The following is a 27462-nucleotide window of genomic DNA, read 5'->3' on the forward strand; positions in this document are numbered from 1 at the left end:
TATGATTTTACTTATTTACTTTATCAAAAAAAAATGTGTCTGTGTGGGGGGGGTCGTGATACTTAACTGTAGATAAACACATTTCAAACATTTCAGGCAGTTTGTTTGAATTACACAACAGTCACAATATCAAAACAAAAACATATCAATGACAAATTAAATTGATAAGATTTAAAAAAAAAAAAAGACAAAAACCAAGCAGACAAACAAAATTTAAAAAATTGTTTCCATTACAGAAAAACAAATCCGTGAGATTTATTTGGACAAAAAAATCGTGTCCACGATCACTTTCAAACGCTAACTGTTCTTTTTTGCGATTTATTTATATGTATTTAGTCTCACACATTATAAGTATAACGAGCACGAATAAAACGATGCTTTCTGGCCTGAATCATAATTAAATAACACACTTAAAAAATGATACGTCGAAACGAAACCTTCTGACAACTTGCTGCAAGGACCAATCAAGCCTTGACATCCATTGCCATTTTGACCAATCAGCGCCGTCCACGAGTTGCAGCTCCCCGTTCGACCAATCGGCTAATGACAGTTGACAGGGGACGTCACGCTGTCCTTCTCCTTGACCAATCAGCAGCGGGCAGGGGCGGTCCCTACCACTCTCCAATATTCCCACGTGATTGTGGACGCCAGTTCCCAAGCAGGCGGCTGAGGTGAGTTGAGTTGAGCGAATAAATGGCACTTGATCGCTGCACGCGCACGATATGTTGAGTCTTTCAAAGCGTCGCTCGGTTTCCGCTCTAGTTGTGTGATTTCGTAGTGGTGGAAGAAAGTTGAGGTGTGGGCGTTCTATCGAGAAACTAAGCGAGGTTAACCGGGCTGGCCCGCTAATGCTAGCGTGCTGCGTTAAGCGAGCGTGTAGCTTGTTAGCCAGCTAGCTGCTCATTTTTGGTTACTGGACGTCGTAACTTTTTCACGGTCACTCAAGTTCGGATGACGAGTGCAACCTTTGTTGCTGTAAAAGGCTCTCTGACGCCAGCTAAGTGGCAATGGCTAGGCTAAGATAGGCTAAGACGGCAGCTAGCCGTGTTAGTATCCGGGCGGCTATACATCATTTTTATACTATTATTTGTACTGTTTACTTAGCAATCCAAATGTTTTTGTAAGCGATTTACTTATGTTCATATTTTCAAAGATAGCCTCTTGAGATGCGACAGTTCGTTTTCGAGGAGGCCCTTTCATCTCGTACCAATGGAGATGGTGATATGAAAGTTGCCACGATATCCTCATCGTCATGTTCGGATATTAAATAAAAGCAGCACATCTCCGTCAAAAACACTTAGCCGAACATAGCATTGTGAAATACATACACCATGATACTCTGCACTGCTGAGCAAGTATGAACACATGACAAAATACCGACAAAGCCCATTTATTATTAGATTTAAAACCTAATATTGTGCCATTTTCAGTATCATGAGATTTGTTGTCCTCCACCCAATATCGTCGTAATTATCATATCTTGACGTTTGAATATTGCTAATAAGTAATTATTTGATGTGACAAAAGTATTGGGAGAGATTTGTCTCAAAATTAACACAAATATATGCACGTTTTTCAGATCCACAAATATATTTGTGATTTACACTTTTTAATGAATGGGAACGAATCATTTCCCATTTATCAGTAAAAAAAAAAATTAAAATTGGAAAAAAAACCACAGAAAGAGCCCTTATGTGATCTTCTATTATGAGTTAATTTACCACAAGTTGGGAAACAACATACGACCGTAATTTGTTTCCCTCAAGCTTGCTTGGCCTTGACACTGAAGACCTGCTGCTGCCGAAGCGGCGTAGAAGCAGCAGGTCTTCTATTTTGAATAAAGGGATGGAAATTAAAACATGTTTTCGATTCACTCATTGATCAACAAAATAACCAACAAGCTATTATTAAAGTCGTTGTTAGTTCCCCTTTGCTCCCCACATGTTCAGTTTGACTAAACACATTAATCGATTAAAGTCATTGTTAGTTGCCCTTATCTCACCATATGGTCAGTTTGACCAAACACATCTGCACGAACACAATTCTCATGTTTAGCTATTACTTCTTTTTCTTCCACAGCGTTATAATTGGAATTCCTAATGTTACCGTTAGCAGTTTTTGCTTTCTTTGGTGCCCTACTGACTGCACTGCTAATTTAGACGCACCAACAAAAAAAAAAAGCACAACTGAGCCAAAGGCAACCATGCCAAGGCTTAGGGTGAACCCAAGTGCACCATGTAAACCCAAGCCAAATGTGGTGCTGGGCCTTTGAGGAAGTAAACTTGTGGTGCCGTCAACGATTAGAATCTGTGAGCTGGAAGCTAGGAGACCAGAGACCGATCCACGTGTTTGGATCCAGTCGGTCCAGTGCATCCGGTTCAGCCTGGTTAGCGTGCACCAGGAAAGTTGCATATTAATGCGCGGGGGCGGGGTGTGTGTGGGGGGGGGCATTGTAACCTATCTTAGCCATGAGCCAACGTAGCTGCCATGTTGGAGGGGGCAACGTTACTACGCAAGGCGATGCCCATTGAAAATCTATCAAAACTTGCTCATTTCTCAACCAACTTTCATGCCTTTGTTTTTGTCACATGCTTTGAGCGTGTTCTAATACAGAACGTTTGGGAGGGGGAGAAGAAAGCGCCCAAACATATTCTAGTTAAAGTTAATGTTTAGCTGTAGCTCTTCTGGTTGCATCACAGCTGACCTGGAGCTGCTACGCATGTGTGTTAATTTGTACAAAGAAACAAAGCTTTAACAAACCAAACTATGATGTTGATTATGAAATGAAGGCCAATCAGAGAAGACCTTAAAGCGTTGTATAATGAACCACGCCCACATTTCTAGAAAACACACGCACACACTGTCACTCACACACGCATGATAAAAGCGCGCATGTGTGCCAGATGGCTGCCATGCTAAGTTAACGGCTACATACCTCTGGCCAATCTTGCTAATCCCATTAGCCTTATTAGTGTCTGCGAACTAACAACCATATTTTAGGCCAGCTCCGCCACCTTTTATTGACCAATTGTGACAGGTGTCATATAGGGCTGCACCATATATCAAAACAATATTGATATCGCAATAATGGCCTTTGCAATATGCATATATATTGCTGAGACATGCAATAATCTTCTTATGGAATTGTATTCTTTTATCTGACTAACCGGTCAGACGCAAAATGAAATTTGCATTGCTACCCAATTGTTGGACATTATCAAGGGGAATTCCAATTAATTGGCTAAGAACACAATGAGCCTGCTTATTTTGGTCCATGAAAAAATATTTTTTTTATTAGATAATAAAAATGTAATTTCTTTAGGTACATGTTAAATACCGCAATAATATTGATATCGCTATAGTCAACATCCGTATCCCATATTGCATGTTTTTCCGATATTGTGCAGCACTAGTGTCGCGACTTTTTTTGTTGCCATGTTTCAGTCAACTTCCCATCCTGCGTCAGTTTGTGTCATGTGACCACAAGGGCCACCCCCGCCAGGCCTGTGTGAAGTGTTCACATCTTTGTGTGTGCGTGTCCGTGCGTCCATCCCATAGTGTAGTGATGTCACAAGGGTGACTGGTGTGTCCTTTGGGTGCTCAGTTACCACGGTGCCCATCCATCACCGCAGTAACATGAAACACACAATTTTGTGTGCGGGTCATAAACAAAGCCTGTGATCTCATCATTTCATTTGCATCTCATGTGCAGACAATGGATCGTACGACGTGGTTGTGCGTTGTCTTGGCAACGGGCGTCCTCTGCCTTAGCCTAGCGCTGACGGATGGGGCCCACGACCATGACGAAGATGTCCTGGGCGAAGAGGTGGATGTGGAGGACGACGACCTGGACCTGGATCTGGATGGAGGCGAAGAGGAGCTGGAGCACGATCACGCCGGCCCGGCGCCTGCCAAAACCCCGCCCGTTCCCATTGTAAGTCGATTGCCAATTGGCCGCTTGTTGTTGTCGACGTAAGGCGAGTATGTGTAACGATGTCGTGTCGGCGGTACAGGTGACCTACAAGGCTCCGGAGCCAATGGGCGAACACTACTTTGCGGAATCTTTTGATCGCGGAACACTGGACAGGTGAGTGGCAACTTCACCATACAAAGTCACTATACAGTGATGCCTTGAGATCATCTTTCTCCATTGAAATAAATGGAAAAGTCATTACCGGTTGCAGCCGCCTCCCAAGGAACAACAAAGTGTTTGAATGTGTAGGGCCTGAGCATTATTGAGTTTTTTGTTTTTTTTCCCCCACATTCAAGCACAGTATTAATTTGAACTGTGCATAATGTTGCAGGAGTCTACAATTAGAAGTGCAAGATTAATCCACAACTAATCGATAATTATTTTTATCAATATTTGATGAATCATTTTGGTCAATTTTTTTCGTGTAAAAAAAAATTCTAAATCCTCACAGTTTCAACTTCTCAACAGTAAATATTTCTATTGTCCTCCATGAAGGCAGGCTGGTTATCTTTGTGCTGAATCAAAATTAAACTGATACTTTATGCTTTTATTTTGGGGATCAGTTATCAACATTTTTGCTCTTTTTCTGACATGTTGCAGAGCAAACTGGTAACTGAATCTTTTTATTTTTTTTTACAATCTTTATTGACAAGCATTTTTTGCTTATACTGTAAATATTCCTATGCATCACTGACCACGTGGCGAATTGGACCTGTGCTTTGGCGCCAGAACCTTCGACACGGGTTCCCCCACAGCAATTTTGACGGACAAATTGAGCCTTCGCCGAGATTGTTACCAGTACAGTATTTTGAATAAGCCGATTGTGTGCAGTCACAGAGATGATCTCTAATCTACTGGCGGTTGAGCATCATGAATACTTCTCAAGCTTACAATTCAAAGAGCAGCATCGGACCCTGCTCCACCCCTCCAAGTAGAAAAAAAAACGTGAAAGCACGTTCTTGAAACTGAACAATTGGCTTCTAAAAATGTGAAAATATGTTTTTGGCATTAACTGATGGACTGTCAATCACTTTCCAGCTGGGTGCTGTCCAGCGCCAAAAAGGACGACACAGACGAGGACATCGCCAAGTATGATGGTGGGTGTGCCGTACACACACGATGATGATGATGATGATGATGATGATTATGATGATGACCGTGTGACGATGTTGTCCAGGCAAGTGGGAGGTGGAGGAGATGAAGGACAGCAAGCTTCCCGGCGACAAAGGTCTGGTGCTCAAGTCGCGAGCCAAACATCACGCCATCTCCGCCCTGCTGCTGCGTCCGTTCACTTTTGGCACCCTGCCGCTCATCGTTCAGTAAGAAAGCATGAACCCTCACGCACACTTGTAACGCCCTTGAGTGCCAGCCGGGATTGTGACAATGTGTGTGTGTGTTCAGGTACGAGGTCAACTTCCAGGCCGGCATCGACTGCGGTGGCGCTTACATCAAGTTGCTCACTCAGACGCCTGAACTGGACCTGGTCAGTCTCGGCACACTTGAGCATACTACTTTATATCTTACACGTTACATATTAGGCCAGGGATCGTCACTGAAAATTAATTTCTCATGTCCCAACCTCAAAATATTTTGATTTGCTTAGATGACCTGTCAAACTATATCAAAATGGTACATTTTCCTCTTCACAGCATTTGTGGTTTTGCAAATGTGATGAAAATTTGCCTCTACCATAAAACAGTTTTAATCCTACTAAAGGACAACATATCGTCACTGACCTGTGAACCCTTTTTTTCAGTTTTTTTAAAAAAGAAATTTAAATATGATTATGGGGTTTACGCGTTACAGACATCCCATTGACGTGAAAGTTTAAAAAAACAATTTTTTTCAAATGATCACTTGGGCAATATTTGTAGAAAATCCCAATCTCCCATGACTTGTGAGCTATTTTTGGAACACGCCCACAGGCTACTCATCAGGTCCATGAGGGCTACCCAATGCCTGCGAGCACCACCTTAGTGACCCCTGATGTACCGAGTCCTTGAGGGTCTCGATAGGTGCCTTCACGTAAAATGTATAAATCCTGAATGTATTTCCTGATTTGTGCGTGTGCGCAGGCCCAGTTTGTGGACAAGACGGCGTACACCATCATGTTTGGACCAGACAAATGCGGCGAGGACTATAAGCTGCACTTCATCTTCAGACACAAGAATCCCAAGACGGGCGAGTACGAGGAGAAACACGCCAAGAAGCCCGACGCTGATCTACGCACGTACTACACCGATAAGAAGACGCACCTCTACACCCTCGGTTAGTTGCCAGCACGCACGCGCACTCAATGCACACACACACACAAAAAAATGTGTCCACCTGACCGACTCACGCGTGTCCCTGCAGTGTTAAACCCCGACAACACGTTTGAGTTGCTGGTGGACCAAACGGTGGTGAACAGCGGCAGCCTGTTGACAGACATGACGCCACCGGTCAACCCCCCTGCTGAGATCGAAGACCCTGATGACCACAAGCCCGAGGACTGGGACGAGAGGCCCAAGATCCAGGACCCGGATGCCACCAAACCTGAAGACTGGTCAGTAAAAAAATGACAGCACCTCCTGAATCAGATGTGGTTGGTTACTGAAAAAGCAATAGTTAATTGTATAAAGATGGACGTTGCAAGATTTAGCCATACTTCACCAGAGGTTTCTTTTTGGGCTTGTACACATTAAGAAGTGATTAATATGCCTGTCGATTACAGATTGCTACAGAATCAAATATGATAACATTTGCAACACGTTTGAGGTAGTAAAGGGAATCCGTCATTCCCTATTATTCAGTGGTCGCTTCTAGTTTGTGATACAGCGCCACCCTCTCATTGTGGTGCAACAGTGCAACTGCAGTTAAAAATGACCTCGCAGTTTTCATGAGGTAGCTGATAATTGCTGGAAGAACACTGGCTTCTCTGCCTGCCTCCGGCAGAATGCTTTGCGGTCCGGAATCGGGTTTCTTCCTGATTTTTATGCGATACATGTTGATTCATTGATTCATGGCCCAGCCCTAATTGAAACGCCATTTTGTTGGCGCAGGGATGAGGACGCTCCGGCTCAGATTCCCGATGAGGACGCGGTCAAACCCGACGGCTGGCTGGACGATGAGCCTGAGTACATGGGAGACCCTGACGCCGTCAAGCCTGAGGACTGGTGCGTTGCTGCGGCGACCAGTCAGGTTTAACCATAGCTGCTGCGTCTTAACGTGTGGCCTGTGTGTGCGTGTCCATCAGGGACGAGGACATGGACGGCGAGTGGGAGGCACCTCAGATCCCCAACCCAACCTGCGAGGCGGCACCTGGCTGCGGCAGCTGGAAGCGCCCCACCATCGACAACCCCGACTACAAGGGCAAGTGGAAGGCGCCCATGATCGACAACCCCAACTACCAGGTGACCTGGCAAACCGCAGATGTGGCATTTCTAAGAAAAAAAAAGCTGTGCTCTGGGCGACATCTTCTGGCATATTTGTGCCAAGGAACGATGTAGGAGTTGTAGGACCTTCATATAGACAAGAGTGGTGTACTTTGTCACCATCCTGTGGCATCTTGCCATCAAGGAACTATGTTGAAGTTGAGGAAATTTAGGTAGACAATAGTACTTTGCTGTCAACTCGCTTCCAAACAACTGTTGGAGTTGAGCTTCACTTAGACAAATGTAGTGTTTTTCTGTCATTGTGGCATCTCACTTCCAGAGAGCTATGTCCTCGTTGAGGAATTTCAATTAGATGGGGAAGTCAGGACACAAATGCACATTTCCAACTCAGTATAAATTCAACTTCACTATAAATGGAATTTTGGAGGAGAACTGTATGTACTTTATCCCCGCGGAGGCGCAGTTGTGACGTGGCTGCGCGTGTGTCCCGCAGGGTGTGTGGAAGCCGCGCAGGATTGCCAACCCGGACTTCTTCGAGGACGCGCACCCGTTCCGTATGAGCGCCTTCAGCGCCGTGGGCCTGGAGCTGTGGTCCATGACGTCCGACATCTTCTTTGACAACTTCCTGGTCACCGACGACCGTAACATGGCTGAGCGCTGGGCCAACGACGGCTGGGGCCTCAAGAAGGCAGCCGAGGGCGCTGCAGAGGTACAGAATCCGCCGCTTTTTCACCAACACCACAACATCCGTGAAAATATGTAAATTTTGTTCCGGTAGACGTGTAAAAGCTTCGGACTTTGAAGCGGTTTGACGTGACGTGACATGCCGCGGCGTGTTGAGTTTTGTGGCTTCCCTTAAACGCGGTTTGCATTGTTTTGCGGCAGCCGGGCCTGGCTGCTCAGATGATGAACGCAGCAGAGGAGCGTCCTTGGCTTTGGGTCGTCTACGTGCTGACCGTGGCCTTGCCGCTCGTCCTTATCGTCGTCTTCTGCTGCACTGGAAAGGTAAGCGCATGAGAACTCACACGAATGTTGTGGAAATAAAAATGACTTTTTTTTTTTCCCCCCTTTGTGGGCCTAATTACATTTTCTTGGAAATTTGGCCTTGTTTGAAACTCTTGCTTTTATACAAAAATGTTTCATTCATTATATTGCCATGTTTTTGTTTAACTCATTCACTGCCAGACATTTTCAGACCCTCTTTTACACTAAAGTTTGAAAAAAATTGAAAAAAGTATAAATAAATTCCTGGCATTGAATGGCTGGACTGTGAAATATATATGTGAAATAAACAAATATATCCTTGGCAGTGAATGAGTTAATAAACACCTTGCTCCATTTCCATGGGATTAACCTGCAAAAACAAAAATTGCTCCACAAAGTTAGAAAGTTGCTCTTCAAATGACGTCATTGACTAATTTAAAAACATACCCAATATGCCATTTTAAAAATAAAATTTTTTTTTCCCCTCAAAACTTTTTTCTAAAATATATACTTTTTCTCAAAAATACACTATTTGCAAAGAAACAAAAAGTGGCACTCCTCCTCTTGAGAGTGAAATGATGGCAACAACGTTTTTTTTTTTTTGTGTGCAGAAGAAGAGCGAGGCCCCGACCGCGGCGGAGTATAAGAAAACGGACGAGGCTCAGCCTGACGTGAAGGAGCCTGAAGAGGCGGCCAAGGAGGAAGACAAGAGCAGCCCAGGTCTGTGAGAGCGCAGAACAAACTTAGCCTTTACCTGTTCTCCTTTGTGCTGACTTGCGTGCGTCCTCGTGCAGATGGCGAGCGCGATGGCAGTGGCGAAGGGGAGCAGGAGGACGAGGAGGCCAACGATGAAAGTCCTGCCGAGAAAGATGAGGCGGAAGGCGACAAGGAGGAAGAGGAGAAAGAGGCGTCAGCTGAGGAGGTGAACTCGTCATTTGGACATCCTGCTGAAAAAAAATCCCCATATTGTTCATAAAAATCGCTACATCACATTGTATCCTTTTGTTTGCCTTAGCTTAGAGTAAATGCCACTGACAAAAACATGAATCAAAATGAGTTTTGCTTTTCCCAAGCAAACTGAAGTGTGAAATTAAGGACTTACAATTTAAAAATGTGTTTGTAAAAACATGTTGATATAAATTTTAGATGTTTCTTTTTTACTTTTTCAGGAATACGGTGTATTTGTATTTTTGATTTTTTGGGGGATATTCCAGCAACCAAATGGCTAAGTTGTCAAAAGTGACTTTCTCTAACATAGCTCCCCCTCTGTTGGCAACTCACTTAGTGTAGGCAATGCAGCGAAGGACGCACTTTGAGCTACGGAAGCCGCTAAGAAAATCTATTTCAGTAATTGTCCTTACAGGCGTTGGGCAATTTATTGATTTAATCAATGTAGTTGATTTTTATATATTTATTTATTTTTTTCAACATGGATATGTTTTGAAAAACTTGAATCACCCATGATGTGACTTATTTCCTTTGTGTCAGAAGTTGGAGGACGATGTTCTGCGGAGGTCTCCCAGGAACAGGAAGGTCAGAAAGGACTGATCAGTCTCAACCCAAAGCCCACACCCCTCCCTGTGCCCCCCGCACCCCCATCCTCGGCCGCTCAGTCTCTCGGTGGAAGCGGGCGGGGAAAGAATGAAAGCGAAAAGCGCCAATGGTTCCAGCGCCGGCAGGACTGACATAGACGTAAGGTTTTTTTTGTTGTTTTTTTTTTAATTGTTATTTTGAAAGAGATTATCCAAGTCCACTTGCATCTTCCTGCATCATTCCGAAACAATACACTAGAGCGGACTCCAACCCGCCGCACTGGCGGATGGACCGGCGGCCGATCGGACGACACCGGGATGATGTCACGCACTTGCTAACTGCTAATCAGCCTCATTTGCGCCGAAACGCTTAATTACAACCAGCCCTTGGTGGAACATAATTGGATAGTTTAGCAACTGGCAACCATTAATTCGCTTTCTAATGATCGGCACGTATTTGACATGGAAAAAAAACGGTTGCTAAAGGTGCTTCCACAGTGTAATTGTTCCTCCTGTCAACGAGTGGAAGAGTATGTCATTGTTCTTCCTGACACTATAAGTCACTGGCATAAGTGAATAAAACACATTTAGAGTAACTCAATAATGGTTTTCATGATTTCGCTCATGATTTTATTTCAGCACAGTTGAGGAATTAGAAGTGATAGGTTGCCATTTTTTCTGCTCCTTATATTAATGACATCACTCCTTGTCACACGACGCCACAGTCCATCATAAATCCATCATGAGATTGCAACCAAATCTAAAAGTTGATGGAAAAGACAAAAGTTTCTGGTATGATTAATTTTTTTTTTGTGTGTGTGTGTATGTTTTAATTATTATTTGATCGAATCCTTCGACGTAGCTCTGCACTGAACAGGAAGTGGCTGAGTGACAATTCCTGATTTTAGGCGTTGCTCTGTCTGTGCGTCTGTTTCGTTAGCTACTTAGCTTAGCCTTAAATGTGGAACTTGAATTGGTTTCCTTTTTTTTTTTTTTTGATTTTGTGGATGGAATTGGCTACTCATTCCCTGTATGTAGTGGAAATTTTAGGAACTATAGGTCCACTATATAATCATCCCGATATGGTGATTATGTAATGGGGAATGATTTCAACACAGTCACTGCATTCAGAATCATTCACTCATTCATGACTGATTACGATATCGGGATATTTATATGAGACCTAGAAAGTTACTAAAGTCTTTTGGTCCACTGGCGTCATTGTCGCCATCATGGTGATACTTCCTGCTAACACACTGTATATCAGGTCCACTCGCTAACCGCTGCTTGGTTGTTTTTCTATTTTTGTTTTTATTTTATTTTATTTTTTTTTTCAGTTTGAGCTTTTTGTGTTGAAACTATAGTGTTGGCCCCGCCTCAGCCTGTTGCTGTACATGCAGCGTGGCGAACAAGGCGCCGCCGGAAAAAGGTCCAACTTTGACTAGAAATACTGTGACAGACGCTGATGTGTGTTTTGATGAATAAAAAGGCCAAATGGAACATGAACTGTTGCATTTTTTTCTCCTTGGGGCTGCTTCACATTGATGCGGAGATGTTTTGAAGGCGACACTGCGCAATTTTAGTAATGCCCAACACACAAGGTGTGTGTTTCATCTGAAAAAGTTGTAAAAAAAAAATCTGGGAAAAGTGTAAAAATTATAATTAAATGTAAAACTTTTTTTTTATACAAAATGTACATTTGTGAATAAAACGTGATAACAGTTTCCATGTTTAAAAAAAAAATCACATCAAAAAAGTATTATAAAAGTATGTCAAAGTGTGGAGTAAAATAAAATGTGTAGTAAAAAAAAAAATCTGAGAAAAATTAATCTAAAAATATAAAAAAATCCACTAGAAGAAAAGCATTTTCAAAAATTCAGTGTAAAAAGATTTTTAGATAAAACTTTAAAAAAAAAAGCAATACGCGTGCGTGCGTGCGTGCGTGCTTGCCTATACTCACATCGATCGCATCGCGGCCAAAACCTTGTACCTCCAAAATAGTCACTTTTCAGGAGACTCCCAAAATGGCAAGTTTTTTCAACCATTAGCATTGTAGCGTGAAAGGTAGCAAGCCACTAATAACATTTTAGATTGGTCAATAATGTGTAACAGTATAGATTTATAGGTTAAAAGATTTTTGAAAAGAAAAAATGAAATTCACCAAAATGTGACATGATGTTTTGGCCCTACGCCAGCTATATACTGATGTGATCTGTAAAAATTATATAAAAATCTATAAAAAATAAAATAAAAAAAATTTAAATCTGAAGCTCCAAATAAGTCGAACAAAAATATCAGTGGAAAGAAGCAACTTGGTTAAAAAAAATGGTAAAAATAATGTATGAAAAAATTTTTTTAAGAAAAATACAAACTTGTATCTGAAATTTAGAGATAGAAAACAAAACATTTTTTAAACTTAAAATCTGTTTGTGAAATGTTGTAAAAGTCCTAAAAACACAATAGTTTGATGGGATTAAAAAACTTCAATCAATTTGAAATAGCATTTGAAAATTGCTATCACGGCCGTTGTCCCCCTTTCACATGCTCCCCCATTGGCTGCCGTCTATTGGCCTCTTGCGCTATCCATCACAAGCGAGGGGGCGGAGCGTGGACAATACTCTCCATCAAGGGGAAAAAAAGAGAAAGTTACCAAAATGGCGGCGGTTGAGCCCGTCCGCTGGAAAACAATAGACGAGCACTAACGGAGTCACAAGCAGCTCTAACCCGGTAGGAGCACCGTCAACCCGCGGCGACCTTTTGACAACGAGCACGCTCCGAGTTTGCTTCGTTCAGAGCTAACTAACTCGTCAGGCAGGCAGGCAGGCAAGCAGGCAGCCCCCCGAACAGAGCTAGCCGAGCAGCTAGCCTTGGCTACACGGAGGGAGGGTGGTAGGGAGGCGGGCGGGCGCCGCAGGAGGAGGCGGCTAGGCGAACAAGCGGCCAGGCGGGCGGAGGATCAGCTGTTGCCTCAACAGATGCCGTAGAGAGAGCGCACGGCCCAACCCCACGTTCACAGTAAGTCCCTTTTGACACACGCGGACAATGTTGTCGTAGCGCCCGAAACGAAAAGGCCACCATTTTGTGCGCCAGTCGAGCCGGAAAGGCCTCTGAAGTTGGCGAACAAGAAAAGTCCGCTCTCAAGAGTCGCCAAGTGGCTTAGCTCGCGTTAGCTTAGCAGCCATCTAACATCCATCCAGCGACTTAAGTTGCCACCGTGTTGACATGAAATTGGCCGCCTAAAAACATGCCCCGTGCCCCGTGAGCTCACTCCGGCAGAGGGGCTGCTACATTTGCCACTTTTTTTTCGGCCGTGCAACTTCTGGCGAGTGGAGGAATGTGCTAGCATGTAAACACAACACAAATGTTGCTAACGCGCTAGTTAGTTAGCTCTGTGGCCAACTTGGACGCGGCTTCTCGCTGCCCCTCTCCCCGCAGCTCGGCCTCGCGTCTCGCTCTTCTCCCCGGCCAAAGGTCCGGGTGGTGACCGAAGGCTTTAAGCAATACAAAAGGTCTCCTCCAATGGAGCCAGGAGCACGACTGGCTTTGTAAGGGTCGAGAGACTGACGGACGCACGGGCGGGGGGGTGTACGGACGCCCTTAGCCATAAAAAGTAATAATAATAATAAGCGAGAGCCACAGTCAGAGTTTTATGGACCTAACCTGAGCCCGCAAGCCTTTTTTTTTTTTTTTTTTTTTTTTTTTTCTATTGATGATGGCGGATTTTGTTACACCGCGACACAGCGCGGTGATGGAGCGGCTCCGGCGGAGAATCGAGCTCTTCCGGCAGCATCACAACAGCTGCGAGAGACGCTACGAGGCCGCCGCACTGGAGAGCTTGGAGCTGGAGAGGCAGCAGACCCTCGCCCTGCACCAGCGCTGCCTGCAGGCCAAGGCCAAGAGGTCCAACAAGCACCGGCAGCCCCCGGCGAGCGCCGGGGAGCAGGCCGGACAGAGGGCGCCCGGGCCCGGCAGCGGAGGAGGGGGTGGCGGTGTCGGAGCGTCTGGCGCGGAGCTCGGCGATGGTAGCGGAGGAGTCGCCGAGCAGAGCCGGAACAGCACGCTCATTGCAGTGAGTACAACACCACCACCACTCAGTCAGCTTTTTGTTCCTTTTGTCAATATATTTGTAAGTGGTGGCTTTGGATAATTGATGATACCAATACAGTGACCACTATTGCTAACACTACGACTACAACTTGTATCTCAACTACTGCCATGACTTCAACAGTTACTACCACTACAAGTTCAGCTCTTATGACTACAACAGTAACTCTTAAAACTACTACGACTACTACTACTGCAATTAGCTTACTACTTGTATCATTGCTTTGACTAGTACAACAATGGCTACTTCTACTACGAGTACTACTAACACTAATATCACGATTATTGCTATAACTACTACCACAACAATTGCTATCAGTAGGACTACAACTCATTGTGAAAGCGAAAAATGAGTAACGCGCAAATGCTAAATTTTGAAATAAAGCTAACCCAATATCACTGATGCCAGTTTGAGCAGCACAAGTTTACGTTAGAAAAACTTAACCCGTCTGAGCCTTCAAAGTGCCGATGACGAAGTGGCAGCAAGACTTCTAGAAATAGGGTGATGTCGTTACAAAAAGACCTGCTTTGGAAAATACTTTCTGCTGTCTGGGGAACAAACTTTTGTACAAAAATCCTCATCGGGTAGGAATTTTTATTTATTTACCTCTGCTGCTTTGTTGGTCGGTCAGCATGCATCTTCAGTTGGCTATATTGCATTTACGTCCCAATTCATGGAGTCAAATGGCTTGAGAGACATCGGTTTTCCCCACGCACCCAAGATATTAGGTGGTAAATATTGAACACCTATTTCAGATTGTTGGCCCGACCCGTTTGGGGCCCCACTATTGGGACAAATCCACTCTTAACTGACTTCAGATCACAGCATCATCTTAAAGGCAATTTTAGAAGACATCACGTTCAGGTAGTCAGGCGTTTGATGTCTTTGGTCGGAAAGTGACAAAATCAGAACAAAAATGGACCCTTTGTCTTTGTGTGGACTTGACCTAACTTATTGTAATTTTTGGGAGGAAAAAAACCCACCCCATAGTCCATCAAATCCAACTAGCTCCTAATGGAGTCTTTATCTACCCCAAAGCACTTAATCAAGCCTGAATTCACTTCTTTGAAAACTGTGTTGAAGCGGGGAGTAGTCTGGCGCATTTTGGCAGTCGCTTCTACTTCCGGAATAATTTTTGGTTGAAATTGACTTTCCGTGACCATGCCACGGCCAATTTTTGGTTGAAATTGACTTTCCGTGACCATGCCACGGCCAAAGGGAGAACCCAGGGTTGTTTTTGGTGCCATAAATACTCGCTGACGGGGACACTCCCTCAAGGTTCTACATTAAAGGTGGTCGCAGGCCACTACGTGACAGCATGTCAGGCCATCAGAAGTTCACTGCCGCTTGCCCGACCGCGAGATAAAAAAGTAGTATTTTCTAAAGCCTTGAATAATAAAGACAGTAAATATGAAATACTCATCAAAACTATACCATGAATACACTGCCAATTCTGGCAACCACAACATGGCTCACCCCAAAGGGTGCAATATCGGACCCTGTCAATGCAATGTAGCAGCAGTCGAGGCTCTTGTCACAATAAAGTACGTACGGTGACATTCTCAAATTCTGTCTGATCCAAGTCCGGAAATTCTGATTTGTTCACCGCCTATTTGTGTTCAGAGCTAAGCATCCATCATATAGTTGTTGGACACTCCTTAATTAGGAGATTTAAACAGAGCCATATAGACAGAGATAGAAAAGTTGATAAACAACAAGATAGAAACAGCTAAATATCTGTGACGATAGATTGAAATGGAGATAGAAGAGCAGACAAAATAAAATGTGAGCAGTTCAAGCATAGCATTCCATCCAAGCGCCATCATGAATATTTGACATTTTTGTGCCAGAATGAAGAGCAAGCATTAGCAGGAGGCATCATTTACTCACTGATTCATTTGCTCATATCATGTTTAAGCATTATTCTAATAATCAGTGAATCGGTCTGTTATTTTCCCGATGAATTGGTTAAAAAAAAATGTTTGTATTTTTTCTAAAACAGGACAAATTGGCAGTGCAGAACATTTGCAATTACTAAATGTTGATGATTCTGTTTATGGTTTAGTCCATCAGAAAATTGGCAAAAATGTTGATGATTGCTTTCCAAAGTAAAAGCAGATGTTTGCGAATATCTTCATTTGGTTAAACACAGAAGATAATCGGTCAGTCTGCATTCATGGAAATCTGAGAAAATTTCCTTTTGAGAGACTGAAATTCTGAATATTTACGTTGAACAATTTCTCTAGACAATCCTTTATCAAAATAACTATCGTTAATTAAGTATTTTTTTCATCTCTAGTATCATAAAATACACTACAAACAAACCAACTGCAGATTACTTTTAATATCAAGTATGAATACAATGATGCCTTGAGGTATGAGTTTAATTTGTTCCTGAACCACATTCTAGGGCGTTGCAATTAATTGAGATTCAATTATGGTTTTGATTTTAGCTTTGCTTGATCTTAAAAACCTAATCAAAGAAAAACATGCCAAACGGTGGTGTGTGTCCGTAAGTTCCAATGATGTGAAAGCACCTTGAAAGTTCCTTGCCTAGCATGCGTGTGACGTGTTAGTGATTCTGCCCTCCTTTAGCATGCTTTAAACTGTTTAATGACACCCCATTTAGCAAACTAAATACACAACCAAAATAATTACACACATTGTATATTTAAGTACAATACATTCTTAATTAAAAAAAAACATGGCCAGGGCTAATGCTACAGTCAATATAAGATCGCATTGACATCTTAATAGGTAATTAGCATCTACTTCCAGGGAGTGATACTCCTTCAATTAATGAATATTTACACGTCCAGATCGATAGCTGGATTATAGATCAGAACTATAGAGTGATCCAGACTGATAGCTTGATAGCTAGCTTCAGAGATGGGCTATATATGGATATATATAGATAAATAGATAGCCTAATATAAATAGCAGAGCTGGGCATCGTCCCCCCGTCCCTGAGTTTCCGTCCTGCATATTCGATCGGCCCACGTGGCCCGGGCCCATCCCTCGTCGGCGACAGCTAATCATCGGCGTCGAGAACGTCATCTTGACGTCGCACGAGCGGACACGGCGCCAAACGACCAACATAAACAGAACATAAAATATCAAACAAAAACAACTGACGCACGCACAGCGTGGTGATCGGTGAAATAAAAAGAATATGGGGCACATGTCATTCCGTCTGTGTGACTGCAAGGTACACAACACTCATTTATTTTTTATTTCTTCCTTACTCGACCACGTGTTAGGAGTGCGGCACCTGTGTGTGACGTGGTATCGGTTAAGTCCGTTCTCAACGGCGGTTGGCTGACTCCGACCGCCTGGGAGCACGTAGGTCAATTAAACACGCAGGACGGAAACTCGGGGCCAGAGTTACGATGCCCAGCTCTTATAAATAAATCGGTCCAAATCCGTAGATCCACATTGACCAAGACTGATTTCTGGATCCAGATGTTAGATCTAAGTATTTGGATCCAGACAGAAGCGGTAGGCTAGCATTAGCCTTTAGCTGCAGGTGAACCTAATTAGCCACCGTAGCATTCGGATTGATTGTGATAGATGAGCGGACACTCTGGCACGTTGCTGCCCCTCTTTGCAGGTCGTCTCCATGGCAACCGTGGGGTGGGTGGAGTCTTACCAGAATTTCAAGTTCTGAAACTTCAATCGCTCACTTGTTCAGCTCACTTTGACTCATCAAAAGTACACGTACACACACATGCACACACACGCACACCACACACACTCACTTGTTACTGGCCCACTTATCACATGACTTGATGTTGAGAGCTGAAGAGGGAAGATTGTTTCTAGTTTGTCACATGTATAAAATCAGTGGCGACCAGGCTTGGACAAACTTCTTTTTTTCTTTTTAAGCAGATAGATGGGCCTGCTAATTTGTATGAATGAATAAAAATGTTAAATGTGCTGTGCGCCTTTTTTATTGTTTGATTAAAAAAAAAATAGCCATTTAATAATGAGAAACTTTTTTTTAAGGAATACAGTGGAGGGAAATTCTACAAAGGTGTGGACACTTATGTTGCAACTGCAGTATAATTGATATATTGGTTTTAGTGCGTGAGACCTAGTTTAACTTATTTTCTGAATCCTCTGAATTTTAAGCAATCTTAAAGATACAAAGTTGGATGCTGTCTTTCCACGTGTTTGTTTCACATATGGAAATTTATATTTTGTTGAGTTTGGAGTGATTCGATGTTGTTTCACTTTAATTTCAGGCACGAGCGTTGCAAATGAGCTTTTGGTAAAAGCATTGTGATGCACACATCAGACTGCTTTGCTACAGTTTGTTTATGTTTTTGTATTTGTTCTTATCAATTAAACTCCAAAATAATGTTTAGCAGAAAAAAGTTAAAAGCGTAAATCATTAAAGGTTCAATTGAAAATAGTACAAATTTTTTTGTACTTCATTTTTTTTTTGTATCTCTAAGTCGAGCAAGTAAAAATACTTTTAAAATAAATGTTCTTTTACAAAATTACATTACCGCAGAGCTATTTTTTAATCAATTTAACTTTGCTTCGAGACAAGAAAATAAAGTTTACTGCCATACAGAATGAATTTAAGAAATAATAGCTGTTTATTCTATTAAGAAATCTTTATTCATTCATATTGTCGTTTTATTGTTGAATAAAATAGCTTGCTTCAGTCCACTGGGATCAACCTGCAAAAAAATTACTTTAATAATCGATGGAATAACCAATAGGATCATTGATTCTAAAAAGATGTGACAGCCCTACTCAACAATAAATACTCCCTGTAGTCCTGCACAGAAGCAGACATTAGTTTTTACAAATTGCAAACATCTGTTTTGACTTTTGACAGTGAGCAACATTTTAGCAGGTTTTCTGACTGATGTTACAGATGAAACAAGTTAACTGAATCTTAAGGAATATATATTTGTGTTTCCTGCACTGTCAATTTGAAATCATGTCCTGTTTCTCAATGAAGGGATGACAATTAAAAAAATATCCAGAGATTAATTGAAAAAAAAATGTAGATTCATCAATTATTAAAATAATCGTTAGTTGCAGACCTACAGCCCTACCTATTAACTCGTTCCTCATATTTTTTGGTTTATTATGCCCGCAATTTCCGGAAGGGAAAAAGTTTGCACATCCCTGATATCAGTGCAAAGTGGGCCAGTCCCATGAGAACCACCCTTGAAGATGTGGACCAGAACTAGGCCCATTGTCCTGGTTCTGGTTCTGGTCATGGCCTGGTCTTCTGAGGCCCCCAATGGAGGAAGCAGTCCGCCAGGTTTTTGTGGTGCGCACGATGGTGCCCGTGTCCTCATGGGACTCACTTAACAAAAATAATTGGGGTCTGGCTGATATGTACTTAAGGTGTTATGATTCATTTCAATGTGGGAAATTGATTTGAGTGGAAGTCCTTGTGTGTTTCATGGATCCTGTTTTTGGTTTGTGTTGCAGTTGCAGGAGACGGTGAAGAGGAAGCTGGAGAGCGCCGGGTCGCCTCTGGGCCGCGAGCAGGTTAATGGCTTTTCGGACGGCTTCCCACACAGCAAGAAGGCCTGCATAGATGCCGCCGCCGCCGCCGCCAAGGCCAACGGCTCCCCGATGGACTCCAAGCTGGCCCTGGGCGACGCGTTGGCCTCCAATGGCACCCACGCCGCCTCCGTAGAGTTGGGGGCGGATGGCGCCAAGGAGGTCGCGGCGGCCGACTTCCACCGCAAGGAAATGAAGCAGGAGCCCGACGACATCCTGCCCATCATGCCGCCGTCGGCAGGAGGAAACAACAACAACCTGTTCCCGGACCTCAACTTAGATGAGCAGGAGTGGTCGGACCTTATGGAGGAGCTCAACTGTACCGTGCCCTACGAGGACATCCAGGACATCCTCAACGATGGCTTCGAGGACCGCAAAGACCCTCTGGAGATGACACCTAACCCTGGGAGCGGCGGGGTGGTGGGTGGCCAGTCCTCCCAGAGTCTCCTTCCTCTGGATTTGGGAAGCGTGAAAGCCGAGTTCTCCCCGTCCGCCTTTGAACAGGACTCGCGCACCGGGTCCCCTCACGTCCGCTCGGCGTCTTCGGGGCCTCCGCCTCCTCCTCACCCCACCAGCTCTCCGGCGGCCGCTTCGTCGGCCTCCTCCCCGGCCGCGCCCCCGCCCAGGCAACACCCGCCGCCCCCCAACCACCTCCTCGCCAAAGACCTGTCCCCTGCGCAGCAGCTTCAGCAGCTGGCCGCCCAGCAGCAGCGGGCGCAGCACCTCCACAGCCAGCTGCAGCACAAACAGACGCCGCCCACCGTGGCCAAGTTCCACGGCCAGGGGGGCCCCCACGCACACCCCCCACCCTGGACACAGATGGCCGCCCCCTCGCAGAGCCCGCTGGGGGCGGCGTTTGGCGTAGACAAGCCGGCCACGCCCTCCTTGTACCCACAGGACTTCAATTCCGGCGCGCAGAAGCAGCGTCTCATGTCCGGCCAGCCTCCAAAGGGCTCTCCCAAGGCGGGGGCCAACAGCTACATGACGGGGGCCGCCGGCCACCCCAACTTGCTGGGCCACCCGGCTCAGGGGCCTCCTCTCAACCACCCGCCCACGTCGGGGGCCCAGGCGGCTATGTTGAACTACAACAACACCAAGCCCCTGTCCCACTTTGAAGCCGGACCCGGTCCGCCCCGGCCCCCCAACGGCCAGAACCAGAATAAGGCCGCCCTCCTCAGCCTGCTCAGACAGCAGCAACAGCAGCAGCAGCAAATGAAGCAGAAGAATAACATGAACTTCCGCCAACATCTAACACACTCGCAGGTAACAGGCACACACACACACACACAGACATACGTGCGTTTGGAAATATCCAACTTCAGCTTATTAAATATACCAATCTTATACTTCAGAGCAGTGATTCTCAACCAGTGTGTCGTGGCACATTAGTGTGCTGTGAGAGATCATCAGGTGTACTGCGAGAAATTATCCAATGTCAATTATTTTGGCCCAAAAATTATTTCCTGAATTAAAAAAACGGTTTTGTTAATTTATTTATGCCAACCACGTATAGTAACAGGCAAAACAGTAAAACTTACTTCCACTCGATGACAGAAGATACATGATGTGGCTATACAGGGTTATAGCCAATTTTTAAAATTGTAAAGTGATGTGCTGTGAGATTTTTTTCCCATGTGAAATATGTGCCTTGGCTCAATAAAGGTTGATAAACACTGCTTTAGAGGTACAACAATGAATCGGTTAAATTGACAAATAATTGATAATGAAATTAATCAACACATAATTTGAAAATGGCGGCGCGTTTCAATTGCAGTCAATGTAGCTCGCGCGGTTGCTGCGGCGCGGCATGAATGATGCTTTTGGAGCGGTGAGACGTCGTTGCGTATTAAACAAATCAGCTTTTTTTTGCCATTTCTTCTCGGCAGCCAATCAGCATCAGGCATCTATGTCACACACAGCCAAACAGCGTCCTGTTCACTCGGCGCCTTTTTTTTTTCCCAACAGTTTTTACAGTAGCTCTGTTTGGCTGTGTGTGACACACCGCAGGGTACGGGGGACCTTCGAGCTCTGACTTTGGCTGTGTGTGAGACGTAGTCACGTAGTATGCTGGTTGGCTGCCACGAGGCAGAATGGCAAAAAAGTCAAGTAAATGTAACTGCTTATGACCATATGATATATCAGTTTTTCTTTTTTAATGAAATTGCAAACAATTCTACATTTCAGATTCAGGTTTTTTTCCGTCAAGATGGCGTGCTGAGTTTTTTCATTAATGAGAAAGAAATTGAACTTTTTTGATTTTGGAAAATGGCTGTAATGACAGAAAGTGAAAAATTTCAAGGCCCCAAATTTCCACAAACAAGCTAAAAAAAAAATCCCCCCAAAATCCAACAAGGTATGTGGGTTAAAAAAAGTCTAACACATTTAGAATGTCACATAGCTGCTTCCTACATGAGCTCATGGCAAACATTAGGCAAGAGTTTGTCCTGCAGGTGGTGCTTGACACCGCATCCAGCAAGATGCACTCGAGTCAAAAGTTCCATGGGCATTTCTTTTGCTCTGCTTCTCGCCTCCCCAACTGACACAAACGCACACACACATACACCACTAAATGCTTGTGTGTTTGTTTATGAACATGTCAGTAACCTGTCACAATACTTACATCGGCTTATCGCTCAATGAGGAAAAAATGGCCACGCTAGTTTTTTCAGAATCGTGAGCGTAGTTAGATTATTTCCCCAGATCCTTCGGACCTAGCTGCAACTAACTTATTGTATTAATCGGGTAATCTGTCGATTTTGTAAATGAATCAGATTTTTTCAAATATTTTTAAAAATATATATATTTGCACGATAAATTGATCTGTGACTTGTCAAAAAACAGGCAAAGATGTGTATCGTTTTTCAAAGTAAAAGTAAATGTTTTATTTTGATGCAACGCAAGTCTGCCTTCATGAAAAACGACAAGACAATGGAGACTAATTATTGTTGGGATAAAATTCTGAAGTTTTAGACAATTTCTAATTGAAGAAGTTATCCAAACATTTAACTACTTATCAAAAATACTTGATTAATTTGGTAATCCAACCAGTTGTCAATTAATTGTTGCACCTTTAGCACACTTGTTTATTTTGTTTCATCATTAAACAGTACCAATAGTAAGCAACAATAATTGGTTTGTAAAAAGTCATTGTTTAAAAAAAAAAGATTTAGCTATAAACTTAATTGAAAAATAAATGTTAATCCGATTAACGAATTCTAATACTATTGCAACGCTGTGGCCGTACTTTTTTGTCTGTGTCATCTCGTAGCAGGACCAGAATTCGTACCCGGCGCCTCCGCACGGCCCGAGCCCCACCGGCGCCCTGACGTCCGCGCCAGGCGGCGGCGGAATGGCGGCGCCTCCCGGGCCCAACGCCATGGCAGGTAACCACGGCAACACGGCCTACCTCGGCAGCCAGGCGGCGGCGGCGGCGGCACTCAAACAGCAACAGCAACAAAAGATTCTGGAGCAGCAGAAGCAGCAGTACCTGCAGAGACAGCAGATGATGGCGGAACAGGTCACTTTGCACTACATTCCCAACTAAGTGCTAAGCTCGCTTTGGCTCGCTCAGAAACTTTGTATGATTTTATTTGGGACCAATGTTATTATAGTTCACGAAAACAAACGGAATAACTCAAAGTGAAATTGAAAAATATAATCAAACGAGTGTTTTTTAAAAAAACATAACTCCATGCAACTACATTCTATGTTTATGAAACTAACTTTTTTTTTTTTTTTTTAACGTAAAACTGTGACGGTTAATATGTGACGTGAGACTTCTTAATTATGACCCGCGCGCGACTCGCCACACGGTCTCCGGTTACCAATCCTGTTGTGGCGTTGCGCCGTGCAGGAGAAACAACGTCAGCAGGACCAGCAGCTCCAGAGACATCTGACCAGACCACCCCCTCAGTACCAGGACCAGCCCGGACAGACGGCCAATCAGAACGCTTTTGCCCAGGCGCCCGTCAGCCAGTTTACAGGTCAGAAAATCATCATGCTCCATCACAGAGCAGGATTTTTTGCAAATCCAATCCAAAATGTATTTGTTTCTACTGCACTTTTTTTTTTCCTTTTGTAAAATCTATTTACTGATATTTTCATGATACTACCCAATGTAAGGACAAATATTACAATCTAGTTTGTTTTTTTTAAAGCACACTTTGGAACAACAACGTTGTTGTACCACTCATTTAAACCAGAAGCTAAAATACAATGTGACATTCCACAAGTTCCAAATATACCACACTTGGAATTGTGCAATCATGCAAGTTAAGTGACACCCACGTCAGAATGTTTCTAAATTCTTGTATTCAAAGATGAAACCGTCAGCCTTGTATATCATAAGCTATTGGCACTATCACCATCAAACCCTTTGAGAATCGATTATCCTAACGACTCTTCCATCAAATAATTGAGTGATAACATTTCTCACGTCAAAACGCCGTCTTTGACACAGTTGCATTTGAAATATATGATGCTCTGAGAGAACCGATCTTTTAGTCTCCCAGTCGAGATGGGTTACGCCCACAAACCTCTCTGATACCAATTCCAGAAGTTGACAGCCTGGCACAACTTGGCAGGTCAGGCAAAACTTATTCATATGATGTATCAAACAACTTAAGAGCACAACTGTGCTTTCAGGGCTCTGACAATATTTTGGGGCATCTTCAAGCTTTGTTAAAATAGCCCAAAAAGCACAGATATGATAAATGGCGTGCAGTCTATACGGCATAATACGCCAAAGGCAGCACGGGAAGAAAGTGGTTGGGACGTTTGCCTCACAATTTTAAGCTTTTGGGTTCCAAACTGGGCTCAGGCCTTCATGGTGTTTTTGACACATCCCCGAAACATTTTTTTCTTTTGTTGGAGCAGTGCCATGCAAATGAGCTCATTTGTATACAACACGACTGTTTCGTCATTGACGTCAACATCACTTCTCCTTTTTTATATTTTTATGCAAAGGTTGCAAGGGTTATAAAAGTGCTGCAACTAGCAACTATTTTAATAATTAATCAGTCTGTTGCTTTTTTTTTTCAATCTGTTGATGAATATCAAAAAAAAGAAAATCATTTGGGCATTTTCAACTCTATTCATAAACGGGACATTTGTTCAAACTGAAAGAGCAGAAAATGCACAAACCTAGTTGATGATATTCAGTCCCGATTTAGTCCGCAACTGTCGGAAAATCTTGATTTCCGAACAATGTTTGCAAATATTTTATCTAGAAAAAACACAGATGATCAGTTTGCTTCCGTGTAGGATGACTGAAATCTGAGAATATTTTCTTTGAGAGGCTGAAATCCGAAGAGTTGAACAATTTGTAGTTAAACAGTCTCCCAGCGATCAATTATCAAAACAGTTGCTTATTAATTTGACAATTGAGATGTTGCCGATTTAATTTTTGCACCTCTAGTTTATAATTGCCTACAGATACCACAAGATGACAGCACAGCACCGCTTTTCTATTAAATAGGCCGAAAAACGAGCTGGCGTGTTTTTGATAGTAGTGAGGGTACTACACGAGGCTCCCTGAAAAATTTTGTAAATGGGTGAAGTGACGAACCACAAATATGCAGGAAACACTATAGTTAAATATTCTTTTTAATCTGTGTAGATATTGAAATCATTCACTGACATTTTCTGACCCTCTTTTACCCTAACGTTTGAAAAAATTTGAAACAAATATGCCCGATGACAGCTGGGATAGACTCCAGCACGTCCGCGACCCTTGTGAGGATAAGCGGAATAGATAATGGATGGATGGATAAATAAATTCCTGGGATTTAATGGCTGGACTGTGAAAAGACAAGTAAATTCGTCAATGGCAGTTGAATGAGTTAAAAAAAAAAACATTTAGCCAGCACTTTGCTATTTTTCTATTTTTTTCTATTTTTTTTAATTTTATTGTTATGATAGGAAGTTCACAACAGCCTAACAATATATAGGGACCGCTCTCATGTTCTTGCGACTAACGTGCGTCATGCTTTGCCCGACCTCAGCTTCGTCGCAGTCGATGGCCAGTGTGTCTTCCATGGGAGGCCCCGCCCCCTCTGGCCAGCGCATGTTCCCTCAGCCTCAAAGCATGATGGGACTCAACATGGTCTCCGGCGCCATGACGGCGGGCGGCGCGGCCCCGCCGCCGACGGTGAGCCAGGCGGACCTTGGGCTGGCATCGTGCGGGGGCGGAGCTGGCGTGGACGTGCAGCAGGTGCTGTACAACAACATGAGCCTTCACCCAAGCGGCGGGCACGGCGGTGGCGGCCATCCGGCCCAGCAGCGCCAGCCCCTGTACAGGCACAACCTGCTGGCCCAGCAGCACCTCAGCAAACAGCCCAACGCCGCCGCCATGCTGAAGCAGCAGCAGTTGGCCGCCGCCCGCATGCCCGCCAACATGCAGGCCGCCCAGAACGCCGTGTGGCAGCAGCCAACGGCGCCCGCTAGCGCCGGCCTACCCCCCAACGCCTTCGCCAACGCCACAAACGCCTTCCACATGCAGCAGCAGCAGTCTCGCATCCCCAAGATGCCCGCCGCCGCTTTTAATGCCAACCCCACGGGACGGCCCGTGGCGGGCATGATGCAGAGCGCCCAGCAGCGGGGGCCACCCAACCCGCAAGGCTTGGGCCCGCCACAGACTCAACAGCAAGCCCCTCAGAACCACCCGACCAATCAGAGCGTCCTCCCCGACCTGGTGGCATACGGGACGCCGGCCAGCGGTGGGCGGCAGGGCCTGGCATGTAACCAAGGTTACCAGGTCAGCAGGACGGCCAATCAGCAGCAGCTCTCCTTCGGCTACAACGCCGCCGCCGGGAGCTTCGCCGCCGAGAGCGACCTGGTGGAGTCGTTGCTCAAGGGGCAGAGCGCGCACGAGTGGATGGCTGACCTCGACGAGCTGCTCGCATCGCACCAGTAGACGCCGTCGCGCTTCCCTCCGCCACCGACTGGGAGAGACCCGCCTGTGTCACGCCACGGGTGCCCCGAGCAGGGTCGTGTGACAGGTCACCGGCTATTAGGTGTCACCATGTCACGTGACGTCACATGATATCAAATGTTACATGAAGCGTCAGGTGGCGTCACATGACACTTCAATAACACATCACACATGTGCGCTCTAAGTGGTGTCGGTCACGTGATGTCACATGACGCATGTTACATGTCAGATGTGTCATGTGACGCCTGACATTGTCAGTGTGACGCAACATGTGACGCTACCCCAATCCCCCCCCCGAGCATATTTTGTGCAACACGCCACACGTGACATTCATCTGACACACGTAACATCTGACATGTCACGTGGTGTCACGTGACACCACTTGTTCACATGACGTCACGTGAAGTTACAATGTCAAATGTTACATAACGCCTCACGTGACACATCGCAGGTGCCCAAGTGGCGTCACGTTTCATGTCATGCCACATGATTCATCACATGACGTCATATGCATGTCAGATGTTACGAGGAGTCATATGACACCGCCTGGGGTATATGTCGTGCAACGCGTTCGACAACGCGACACTCGTACCGTCACGTGACACCACTTGTCACACGTCGCATGACGCCATACAAGTGGTGTTACATGACTTGTCACATGACTTGTCACATGTTCTCAGATGTGGTTCATCCTCCAACTTGAGTGGAGTTTGTTAGCGACACCGCCTTCCTGGACGCGCTCGCGCCGATTGGTGGATGGACGTATCGCTCAAGACTGGAATGAGTTGCCGTTGGCTGGCGGCCGGCGCCGCCTCGTTCGCGTGTAAATGTTTTTGAATTTATTTTTTGTATGTAATGTTGCGATCTGGACATAGATGTTATTTTTATATATGGCAGACCATTTTTGTAAGTATTTTCTACTTTTGATATGTTTGTGTTAAACAAGAGGTTTATGTCTTGTAAATATACTTCTACTCCACAAACGCGGTGTGTGTCTGTGTGTGTCAAGACGAATACATTGTTGTCATTTG

At 44.5% G+C, this 27462-nt stretch overlaps 2 protein-coding genes across 6 annotated transcripts; both read left to right on the forward strand.

The window, feature by feature from the left end:
* Positions 1 to 573: 573 nt before the first annotated feature.
* On the forward strand, positions 574 to 11369 carry canx (calnexin). Of its 2 annotated transcripts, none has more exons than XM_086054537.1 (15): positions 574 to 671; positions 3713 to 3934; positions 4014 to 4087; positions 5012 to 5070; positions 5151 to 5292; positions 5375 to 5456; positions 6049 to 6241; positions 6329 to 6518; positions 7015 to 7128; positions 7209 to 7365; positions 7841 to 8056; positions 8233 to 8352; positions 8943 to 9051; positions 9126 to 9253; positions 9820 to 11369. In XM_086054537.1, the coding sequence occupies exons 2-15, from the start codon at positions 3716 to 3718 to the stop codon at positions 9877 to 9879; spliced, it is 1863 nt and encodes a 620-aa protein (XP_085910663.1). In that variant the 5' UTR covers positions 574 to 671; positions 3713 to 3715; the 3' UTR covers positions 9880 to 11369. The 2 variants fall into 2 exon arrangements, with proteins under 2 accessions (XP_085910663.1, XP_085910672.1); XM_086054546.1 differs by having other exon boundaries at positions 9823 to 11369.
* Positions 11370 to 12482: 1113 nt separating this feature from the next.
* On the forward strand, positions 12483 to 27414 carry maml1 (mastermind-like transcriptional coactivator 1). Of its 4 annotated transcripts, none has more exons than XM_086054517.1 (6): positions 12484 to 12878; positions 13605 to 13932; positions 19426 to 20763; positions 22769 to 23017; positions 23354 to 23483; positions 25503 to 27414. In XM_086054517.1, the coding sequence occupies exons 2-6, from the start codon at positions 13612 to 13614 to the stop codon at positions 26411 to 26413; spliced, it is 2949 nt and encodes a 982-aa protein (XP_085910643.1). In that variant the 5' UTR covers positions 12484 to 12878; positions 13605 to 13611; the 3' UTR covers positions 26414 to 27414. The 4 variants fall into 4 exon arrangements, with proteins under 4 accessions (XP_085910633.1, XP_085910643.1, XP_085910651.1 ...); XM_086054525.1 differs by having other exon boundaries at positions 12484 to 12590; XM_086054507.1 differs by having other exon boundaries at positions 12483 to 13932; positions 22772 to 23017.
* The last annotated feature ends 48 nt before the right edge of the window (positions 27415 to 27462 follow it).

The sequence above is a fragment of the Filicampus tigris genome, chromosome 2, assembly GCF_054856515.1.
Source record: "Filicampus tigris isolate MCC_2025a chromosome 2, RoL_Ftig_1.0, whole genome shotgun sequence".
Lineage (NCBI taxonomy): Eukaryota > Metazoa > Chordata > Actinopteri > Syngnathiformes > Syngnathidae > Filicampus > Filicampus tigris.

Excerpts from the sequence above, each read along its gene's own strand:
- maml1 (XM_086054498.1), top strand. The coding sequence starts at position 13,573 with ATGATGGCGGATTTTGTTACACCGCGACACAGCGCGGTGATGGAGCGG. Across the intron at positions 13,933-19,425 it reads GGAACAGCACGCTCATTGCA|TTGCAGGAGACGGTGAAGAG; the intron begins GTGAGTACAACA and ends TTTGTGTTGCAG. Across the intron at positions 20,764-22,768 it reads AACATCTAACACACTCGCAG|CAGGACCAGAATTCGTACCC; the intron begins GTAACAGGCACA and ends GTCATCTCGTAG.
- canx (XM_086054537.1), top strand. The coding sequence starts at position 3,716 with ATGGATCGTACGACGTGGTTGTGCGTTGTCTTGGCAACGGGCGTCCTC. Across the intron at positions 7,129-7,208 it reads GCCGTCAAGCCTGAGGACTG|GGACGAGGACATGGACGGCG; the intron begins GTGCGTTGCTGC and ends CGTGTCCATCAG. Across the intron at positions 7,366-7,840 it reads TCGACAACCCCAACTACCAG|GGTGTGTGGAAGCCGCGCAG; the intron begins GTGACCTGGCAA and ends TGTGTCCCGCAG.